The sequence below is a fragment of the Populus trichocarpa genome, chromosome 5 (genome assembly GCF_000002775.5).
Source record: "Populus trichocarpa isolate Nisqually-1 chromosome 5, P.trichocarpa_v4.1, whole genome shotgun sequence".
In the NCBI taxonomy this organism is placed as follows: Eukaryota; Viridiplantae; Streptophyta; class Magnoliopsida; order Malpighiales; family Salicaceae; genus Populus; species Populus trichocarpa.
Window position 1 is genome coordinate 7,345,481 of NC_037289.2, and position 10,609 is coordinate 7,356,089.

Sequence of the window (10,609 nt, forward strand, 5' to 3'; positions counted from 1 at the left end):
AAGATCCCTGTTTTACAAAGTGCTTATATTGGAATCAGAACAGAACCCCTTTACACAACTGTTCAAATCAATACCTTCAAAACACTGCAAACTATAGAGTTGAATATACAGAACCGAAAAGGTTGGAAGAAATGAAGGAAAAAAGAAACAAAGCAATGGATGTGTATTGTTATATACTTCTTGCAAACAATCCGAGACGGTTTATGAGCTTTGTTTATCCTTTTCTGAAATTCGCAGGACCTCTTTTGCCATTGCAGAGAATGAACTGGCTGTTTCTTGCATTTCAGTAGCTCTTAGATTGATTCCCTGCCCAATTAACCAAAAACATTTTTCAGGAAAGTAAAAAGGATTATAACCCTTTTGCTCCTGTCTACATTCAAACAGAAATTGAAGACTTAGTGCCACAATAATCTGCTGCCCATCCAAGTGGTGGTCGGCATTGGCTTGATTCAAAGCCTAGAAATTTCATAATGTAGGATGGAACCTTTTTTTTACTAGTAATCAAGGAACTTAATATTTGGCAGAAGAAATGTTTATTAGGACTTCACTCTCTGAACCTGGCAAATATCTGAGAAGGAAGAGGAAAGCAGCTCTTAAATTATACCTGCAACTTTCTTATATTCTCATGCAACTTGTTTTGGGCTATTTTAGCAGCACTTGATTCCTGCAAACAAAAACAAAAGAATGACACTCCTTTAGTTTAAAGCATCTCAACATGAATAAAATTATGATCGTAAGCATCAAACAAGACATAAAAAGAGAGATACTTACACCAGACAAAGAAAAGCCATATTTCTTCTTGATTTGATCGACTGCACCAGTCTTCTCATCCTTTACCTCTTCCTTGATATTTTTCTCATTCTTAACATTCATCTGTTTTATTCTACCTGCAAATGACACAGTACATGTTGCAGCTTTCAAAGATTTTCCGGAGACTTGTAGTCTCAAAATTTCACTCTTACCGATCCCATGAATGGGCAGTTCAGTTCATCTACACTAGTTAATTTCCAGCAACCAATGTAATCACTAAAAACATTGTCTCGTAATGACCTGTAAAAGCCTGAAACTTGCTCGCCAATTTCTTCTTGTTAAGAGCTGCCAACAGGTTCTGATCTTTGGTTTTCTCTACAGGATCGTCTAGATCGATGTCATCTAGACATACCAAATAATGAAAAAGAGAAGATAAATCAAAATATTGGACCTCTCAGTATAAAACTGAAAAACCAAACAAAGGAAATAGAAAAGAGATTGAGAGCCAACCAGCCTGCATGAAAGATTTAATCATACTTAAAACCTGATTGTTTTTCATTTCAAAAGCATTTTTTTTTAAAGTGATTTTTTTTTATTTTTTTCTTCGTTTCAAATTATTTTTTTTAGTGTTTTTAGATTGTTTTGATGTGATGATGTCAAAAATAAATTTTAAAAAATAAAAAAAATATTATTTCGATATATTTCCAAGCAAAAAACACTTTTAAAAATAACCACTATCAAAATATCAAAAAGACTCTTAAGCTTCTTCGGGTAGTGCGGCCAACTGTGCGGTTGGCCGTACTCCCAAACAAGCACTTAAAATTTGGCTTTCCTATCTACCAGTTTCAGCACTCCAAAACATAGCCTTTAGCAGGTCATATAAAAGGACGGCATGAAGCATCCCCATCAAATGATCTACTACGAGTCAAACATATTTAAGTATAATCAGTAAACTTATGCACATAGATACCTATGTCCAAGTCAATCCCATCATCATCCATAGCCATGCTATCTTTATTCTCATCATGATGACACTCAAAGTTGACAGTTGAAAAGATTTTTGAGAGTTCTTCAATACTTTCTCTCGTATCCTCAGTTTCCACCTCAGGAACTTGCTTTGGCTTACTTCCTTTCATTACTGAACTAAATATTCCCTAGAATGCCGAACAAGAAACCAGATTATCATCATTACTAGACCAGGGACAAAGTTCCACAGCTCTAAAAAGCATACCCTTTTCTTTTCCTTTTGGATGATAGATCCAGTGGGAAGCCCTTCTTGTGAAAACATCAGTTCTTTTCTGTAGACTTGACTGACAAAATCAACAGGCCTGACAAGAAAGTATGGCCGAAGTTTAACCAACAAAGGTGCTCGAATGAGCTCACAAATGATTGTATTCACTAAGAAAATGGAAATTTAGCAAATTCCGCTGGCCCTTTGAATTTCAGTTAGAAAGACAGAATGTTATTTCGACATCACAAACAAGTAGCTGCACCAACAGAAACCATATTGCTACTGCCAGAAAGGGAAAATTTGGCACAGCTACTACACTATATTAGTATCTTGTCTGCGTCAGCGCTCCAAATTAAAAAAAAAAAAAAAAGAGTGAGTGATTGCTAAAGATAGCCAGAAGCATATACCTGAAGTTTTCCTTTTGAAACAACACAGACACGATAAACATTTCCTGATCACCATTCATCTACAGAAGATTTTGATAGAAGTTCAAGTAAATATTTCCAGAACTCTCTCAAGCAAAAGATTTGAAGAAAGCAAGTAAAGCTGCTGTACCATAATAAGTTCCCCATCCCATGAACAGCATATCGATCTGGCAGAGAAAGAGTTCAGCTTTGGTGCAGAATATGTGAAACCTCTGATTGAAGATTCTCTTATCAACGACAGCTCTGGCAGGGATCTTAAATTTCCACAAACAATTGATAGGTAATGCATTAGATGACTTTAAAATCTAGCAGTAATAATGTCAATAATAAATAAGAAAATACAACCGCTGAAGTTCAGCTTTCACCTCAGTATTGATGCATGACTAACATAACCTTTTCCTTAATAGTCATTTCTTCTAATGGAGAAGACAATGGTAGCAGATACCATCCTAAAATATATTTTCTCATGAACTTGCCTGATAACTACAATTGCATATTATGCCGTCTGTGTCCAGCACAGAATGATATTTCCAAAGTCTCACAATCAATTTAATATCAAATTCTTGGCAAGACTGCAGTTTTCATATGCCAGACAACACAAGCACATTGTACAAAGAAGTCATGATGATGGTCCTAGCCATGGACAAATAGGAAGATACCAGTTAAAAATCATTCTGCGCATGGTAAAGTTCAAAACCTTAATTTTCTAACTAAAAGAACATTAATAACAGGATAGTAAAGGAAGGCTGTGTATATAATGGGCACAAAAAAAATCCAATAAAACCACCTTATTTCAATTTTTCCAGTTGAGAGAAGAAGTGCAAGGCCAGCATCAGATGCACCACAGAATGTTGAAGCCCAGCAACAAGAAGAAGATTGGAACTTCTTCTTGTAAAGAACCTTCTTGATACCCTGACACAGAAGAAAAAGGAAAAGGGAATGGTCATACAAAGTACTACTTTTTCTGTGAAGAACAAGTGGATGTATAAATAAAGCAGTGATTACCTGAGCAACATGATTTAATGAATAGACATACACTGCTTTCTCAGAGCATATCAGCAGGGAAGACTGCTTTGGTCCATCCTCATCAGATTTTCTTTTACTAGGGTCTTGATTATTTGACATTTTAGATCCTCTAGCTAACATGTCCTGCCCATCTGTGAACCATGAAAAGATAATTCTTTCAGTCTAATTGATTATTATTGTCAAAATTGACAAACTAATCCCCCAAAGTTCATTGCACTGTCCATTCTCCAAATAATAGGAAACCCTGAAGAAACCAGTACCTACCTAGAATCTGCATAAATAGAGCTCTATAAGGTTTCTTTGGATGAACACTACTGGAACTCAGCAAGTTACCAGTGTCAGCATCAAGTGCCAAAACTGAAGAATCCTTTGTCGCCACTACTAAAATATTTTTCTCAAATCCATGAAGAAAGCAGGTATCAAACTGCAGAGAGATGATGCCAGTGGATATTTCACTTGCAATGTGTTCTTGATATAGTAGTGTTGGCCCTTCAATATCAAAAACTGAAACCTGAACATTCACATGACAGTTCAAACCCCAGTTAGTAGCTCAAATACGATCCCTACTATCACATTTTTCTAACATTGCACTATCAATAATGGTTCAAGTTCAATCTCTAACAACTCCATGACCTAAATTTTTCCTTTGAACTTGAAGATAAACTAGAAAAAGAGCCATGGAAAAAGAAAGAAAAGAGAAAAAGCTTACATATCCTTGATCAGACCCAACAGCAAGATGTACCAAGCTTGGGCTTATGTTGATAGATAGCACAGAACCATTCACTTTCATAAGTTTAACACTATGGACGTAATTGCTTCCCTTTTTCAAACTTCCTGGAAAGAAAAGAATGTTTACTTTTGGTATATTTCAGTGCATGCAGACGTGAAAATATCACTGGAAGTGAATTATGCATGATAAAAATCCTAGCCGAAGGTCCATATAATGAGTAACAGACATAGACTGATTGTATTCAACTAGATACAAAATTAATTCTGGTCCCAAAGTTGATGGGGACCATGGAATTACACATGCAGGAAGTTTGATTAGATGTTGTTCATATATAGGAAGGCTATATTGTGGCACATCATCAAGGAGCATGAACTTTACCTAACATAGAACAGTCATGTTACTACAGCACAACAACAATCAACCACAGTATCCATTTATCCAAAAAAATAAAATCAAAACATAGCATCATGGGTTTAGTCATACCTTGGAAAGACATAAAACTGTTCTCAGCATATGGCTCAGGTTTAAATTTAAAGATGCGAACCTGCAGATAGAAAATATGGTAAGAAAACCATAAATATTCTGGGCATAGACAAATGCATCTACCAAAGGATATATTTGCTTGTGCATGTGTTGTGCGCTTTCTGAATGACATTTTACCATTCCACTCTGATCCCCTGAGATAAGAAGTCGGGAATCGGTGTGAAAATACAATGTTGTCAGTGCTATACCACTTAAAGAAAAATCATCTTCGCTCTGCGTGTAAGAGAGGAAAACAATAAATCAGGGCCAAAGAGAGAAAAATAAGCTACTAGTTTCATCTAAATTCCTTGAGTGTAGAATTCTTCCTTTTTTTTTTCTTTTTGTTTCTTTAATCCTCTGCTACACAAAACATTTCAAAGGTATCGTGAAGCTCACCTGTTGCTTAAGTGATAGCATTGGGATGGGAAATGGACAAGACACATCCCAAAAATTTATGGCTCCATCACTGTGTCCAGTTATGTACAGGTTTTTAACCTTTGTAAATCCATTAAACTGGAATGAATGAGTGCCATCCTTGGGTCTTGGCTCAAAAGGAAAAGGTGATGGAATGTTTTTAGCCAACCGAATGTAATCCTACAACAGCATACAAATCATCAAAAAATTGAATATTTTTGGCCAACAGAATGTAATTCTACGTCAACTAGAAAATCATAAAAAAGAGGAACCTACTAATGACAATACCCCATATTGTTAGACAGTTGCATATTATAACCTTTTCATTATATTACCTCATCTCCATAAGTCAACAAATTTGGGGTATTTGTGATGAACTTTGCCACAGTGATGCTTGAGTCAGCAAATGGCATCTTCACCATGACCTCCTTTGGCAGTGAGGGTGAACTTTTGGATTGGGATTGTAGAAGATACTTCTCAATCAAACAATCATCGTAGACATAAATGTGCCCTGATTTTCCAATCAGGACAAGAATATCCTGTTTATGCTTGCTTTGATCAAACGAGCTAGAAATGATCTCGATGTCAATACAGGGCTCAGGCAAATAAAGCCCCAACTTGATCATGCGAGTTTCAATATGCTCGTTCAATAAGACTACCTGCCCATCCAGATTCAAAATGCCATATGCATTAACAAATTAGCATCAAAATATTATAACCAGTTTTGTTATATCCTAATCAGAAAAGAGCCTAAATTTTTTTAACAGCAAGCTTGGTACTCAAGCAAGTAAAAAAGCAACCAGCTGAGAATTTGCAACTCAAGAAGCAAAGCAAAGTTTCACCTATACTTGGAACCAAAACTAAGTGTGTTTGTTTCAAATGACATGAAATTATATTATCATTAACATAAAAGATGAAAAACATTAATTTACCAAAAAAAAGAAGTAAAACATCATTTACCTGCAAATTGTTTGTAGATGCAAGGTCAGAGGCACCCATAACATAGAGTCGACTTGCCTTCCCATCTGCATAAAGCCATTTCAATAATGCTATAGGAATCTTATCCACCTTATATCCAAGATTAAGTTTCAATATAGGAGCATTTTGTGTGGCCCTATCTAAGTTTAACTCGGTTCTTGAATTTGTGATAGCTGGGATGCTCCAGATAAAAATCTCTCCATTACTGTACCCAACAGCAACTTTACTTGCAAAAGGGCATGCCCAGCATGCAGAGGTTACTTTCTTCATTTCGTGATGTTGTGATTGCAGCAAACCTCCACCTGTTGTGAAGATGGATTTACTCTCTCGAATATCCCACAATGCAAGCAGGCCATCTCTAAATACTATAAGAACTCTGCATTATAGAAAATGATGAATAAAGGAATGAGACCTTCAACTATCATGCCATAAAAGAAATTACACAGAATATTTGTTCAAAAAGTGTGACAAATAAGGCCTTCAAGGCTTTTCCAATCCCTTCACTTGGGTTGTTTACACAAAGGAAAATGCAGTTGCCTCGAGTAATTTGAGTCATTTTATGTGCTTAAACATTGTATACGAGCTGCAGGGCTAGGCTATCGCTACAATTACTCTTTGGTTTAAAACATTGAAAGCTACTTAAACAGACAGTTGATGAGGGAACAGGAGAACGAGACAACCTCTTGCTTTCAGCAGCTGGTTGGGGCAGTGTGTGCAATACAGCAGTATCACCAGAAACTTCAGCTGGACTCCCTGGACGAAATTATCAATTGCATTAACTATTATATCAGCTGGTTTTAGTACAATAGAAAGCTTAGAGAAGAACAAACATGCATATTACAAGAGAAACAAAAAATGCACGCCTCTCTTCCTAAAACAAACAAGGAATTTCAAATAGGCACATGATTCAAAACCAGCGCCAATTAAAGATTCTTCGTTCATGGCCATTAATAATGGGCAAAATACATCCCAAGGCACAGAAATGTGTCTCACCGTGAGAAGCAGATAGGGGTATGGTGTATTTCATTAGTTCAAAGTGACATGATTCTTGATCAAGCTTCAAAACCTTGACATTACCAAGATAATCTCCAACGTAACTGCCAAAAGAGATCTTTCAACCATAATTACAAGTAACCAATCAATGAAAATAAGCATCTTCCTTCTTGCTGCGGAACAATGAAGTCCAGAAACACTTACATGTACAGATTACTTTGCATAACTGTAAATGAGGTGATGTCTTCTTTAAATACATGTACATTAGACAACACTTTGCTGTCTAAATCCCAAACCTAAGAAAATTGAACACATCATTGTTGTGATCGAAAGCAAAATATTCACGTAGTCAAACAGAGCTAGAAATAGAATAAAAAATAAAAATAAAAACAAAAACATCGAACAGAATTTACTCGAATGGGGTTACTTGCCTCAATTTGGTTCTTGGATGTTACATTTACAAGGATCCCTTTGTTTTGAATGAACTGAAGATCAAAAAAGAAGGAAAGAAAGCATGCTTATGTAAAAACCATCTTAAACTCCAATATATTAAAAGAAATGCAGGTAAGAAAAAGGAAGGCAACATGAACCTGTAAAAACTTGCTTGGTACTGCCTCAGGAGATTCAAGCAGAGCTTGAGTGTTATCTCTTCCAAACAATTTGATTCTTCCATCTCTTAAGGGACCAAAAAGAAACATCGATTAAATGGTCATACATTGAAATTATGTGATGCGAGTCAAAATGGCCGAGGAGTACTCACTGCGTAGAGATGGCAAGTATCTTTTGAATGGTGTCATATGCAAACTTCGTTGCTCCATGTGGTATCCCATAATGGAATACCAATCGTGGTTCTACATCACTGGGTTTCAAGCCATCAGAAGCCCCTCCAGGCTACAGCAAATGGCAAAAAGCAGTGACAAGCAATTGAGAATCAAGATTCTACCAGAATAATATATAGGATGAAGTTTGCTTAGGTAATGCTTTCCATTCCATTGTCAAGATCCGTTCTTTCATGGTAGCCCTTTGACTTAATTATTCATTGAGGTTTTTTTTTTGTAATAATTTTAACATCATCATTAGTATATCAAAATTATATATATAATACTTTTAAAATAGCAAAACATTTGAGAAAACAGTATAGCCTTATTACGATATTACAGTCGATGAACAGAAATGGGGTGCGAGAAATTCCAAAGAAGAGTCCGTTTGGAAATGAGATTATACTTGCGGTGAATCTGTATTATCCAATCTCAAAACCAAACAGACAATAAATTATTCTTCTTGATCATAAAATTGGACATAGACTCGGAAAAAAAAAAAATCTTAAGACATTAAAGCCACCCCGTTTGTATCCGTGGCACAGATTCATGGGCCCCACACCACCGCCCATGACATGAACAGGTTGGTTACTCGTACGTTGTTAGTATTCTTTCCTGGGGTTGACCATTTTCACCATCCTAACATTGTTTTTTGAAAAACCAACCGACACTTCTGCTTGATTACATCAATAGCCTCAACATTTAGTTTTGATTGGTCACTTTCTAAAAAGAAAAATGGAAATCAAACTCAAAAGTTGAAAGATCCGTTATTGATGCATTCATTGTTTATCTGTTATTGTTTTTAATATAGTGGATTAGACAGTTTCTTTTTAGGATTAGACAGTTTCTTTTTATTTTATAGAGTTGCTTGCAGTGTGTTAAGGTTGTTTTTAATTTTTTTTAAAAAAAATTAATACTTTTTAAAAAATATTATTTTTAATATTAACATATTTAAAAATTTAAGTAAAAAAATTATGAAAAATGGATTATCCCCCGCCCAATCCTTTTTCTCTCTCTCACACATACACGTGGCAGCTATTTGGGCTTCCCTGGTTATGTTTAAATCTTAATTAAAGTTTTGTGGGATCCGAAGTTTCATAATGTAGTTTTCTTCAGTAAAAAAAGTTAGGCAGTTAGATATAGGTGGGAAAGTGGGTCTCTCCTATTTTTAAAACAATTTAAAAAATTTTAATTAAAAATTAATTTTTTTTTTATATTTTAGATTATTTTAATGCGCTGATCTCAAAAATAATTTAAAAAAAACAAAAAAAAACATCATTTTAATTCATTTCAGAATAAAAAACACTTTGAAAAACAACCGCATCCACACTTCCAAACAGACATCGAAACCCAAACCACGGTGACAATGGTAAATGTTTTTGTAATTTTTTTTATTTTAAATTAATTTTTTTAATTTTTTTAAATCGTTTTAATATATTAATATCAAAAATAAATTTAAATTTTTTTTAAAATAACATTATAATATATTTCAAAAAATATTTTAAAAAATAACGACGAGCTTTAAATATTGTTAGTTAAAGCACCCTAATTCATTTTTTACATGGAATGCTAATTTACACGGTACATATATATTTTATATAAAACAAACAAAGAAAAGAAAGAGAAAAATAAAAATCATTTGAATAAATTTTGTTTAAGAATATACGGAATAACACGTGTATCACAATTAAACATGATTTTTTTAAGAAAAATAAATTATAAAAGTGAACAATTAATGGTCATTTATATTAGAAAATGAACTTATTTATAAATTTTCCAAAATTCTTAATGGTAACTTTTAAAAAAATGATGTAGACAGCTGGCACATCCTCTTTTAAGGGAAAGCATGATAAAATATGTTTAGTATCATCTTCCACCTCATTAAAATCTATACCTTTATGACCAAAAACACCATAATATGGAGATTACTATCCTCATTCTTATCCGAATTGACCCCGAGAAGTTTTATATTTTTGAATCATTTTAACGTTTTAATATAGAAAATAAATTTAAAAAAATAAAAAAATTTCTACAAAACCAATGTAGCTGAGGTTCTTTAGCTTTTATGGTGACAAAATCAATTAAGGATCACATTCACATGGAGACCAATATTGCTAATGTCCATAGGAGAAATGCAGCTACAAAAACCCATGAAGCCAAGTTCTTAATTTTTCCCAGAATACTGTATGATCATAGAATTCTATATATATAAATTAATCTTGGGAACAACAAATCAATCCAATCCATGAACATTTGATGGCTATTTTATCTACTTCACTACCCACAACATTTAAGAAGAAGAAAACTGGTGTATAGAGAAGCAAAGCAAATCTTATATTCATCAAAGAAAGAAACAGATCAGGAAATGAAGAACAGTTTCACTTCCTTACCTTCTTTATTGAAGCCTTCTCCACAAGCTTCTTGACAAACATAACTCCAAGTTCCAAATCTTCTTCAAGAACCAGCGTTGATTTAGTCGAAATGGGTTCAGCAGAAAAGACACAGAGAGAGAGAGAGAGTTTTGCCTATGCGTTACTAGCGAGTGAGCAGAGGACGGTTGATTTCAGTTTCTTTGGCAGAGAGAGCGGTTATTTTATAGCCAATAACAGCAATAACTACAATAACAAAATTAGAAGGTTTTGATTTGATGTGATGATGACACGTGGGAGGCTGATTAGGCTGTCCACTTGTAAACATTGGTGAGACAGACGAGAAGAGGAAA

At 34.5% G+C, this 10,609-nt stretch overlaps 1 protein-coding gene across 3 annotated transcripts; it reads right to left on the reverse strand.

The window, feature by feature from the left end:
• Window positions 1-10: 10 nt before the first annotated feature.
• LOC7492127 (uncharacterized) lies at window positions 11-10,609 on the reverse strand. 3 transcript variants are annotated; one of them, XM_024602167.2, is made up of 24 exons: window positions 10,278-10,593; window positions 7,830-7,960; window positions 7,660-7,744; window positions 7,501-7,554; window positions 7,274-7,365; window positions 7,070-7,173; window positions 6,757-6,829; window positions 6,059-6,452; window positions 5,434-5,757; window positions 5,081-5,278; window positions 4,823-4,918; window positions 4,646-4,706; window positions 4,142-4,266; window positions 3,697-3,943; window positions 3,412-3,563; window positions 3,194-3,318; window positions 2,537-2,660; window positions 2,389-2,447; window positions 1,982-2,078; window positions 1,721-1,904; window positions 1,051-1,152; window positions 772-887; window positions 605-664; window positions 11-306 (listed from the first exon to the last, which is right to left on the reverse strand). In XM_024602167.2, exons 1-24 carry the CDS (start codon window positions 10,317-10,319, stop codon window positions 202-204), a joined length of 3,150 nt encoding a protein of 1,049 aa, XP_024457935.2. In that variant the 5' UTR covers window positions 10,320-10,593; the 3' UTR covers window positions 11-201. The 3 variants fall into 3 exon arrangements, with proteins under 3 accessions (XP_024457935.2, XP_024457936.2, XP_024457937.2); XM_024602168.2 differs by lacking the exon at window positions 4,823-4,918 and having other exon boundaries at window positions 10,278-10,594; XM_024602169.2 differs by lacking the exons at window positions 11-306; window positions 605-664; window positions 772-887; ... (1 more) ...; window positions 1,721-1,904; window positions 1,982-2,078 and adding an exon at window positions 2,088-2,263 and having other exon boundaries at window positions 10,278-10,609.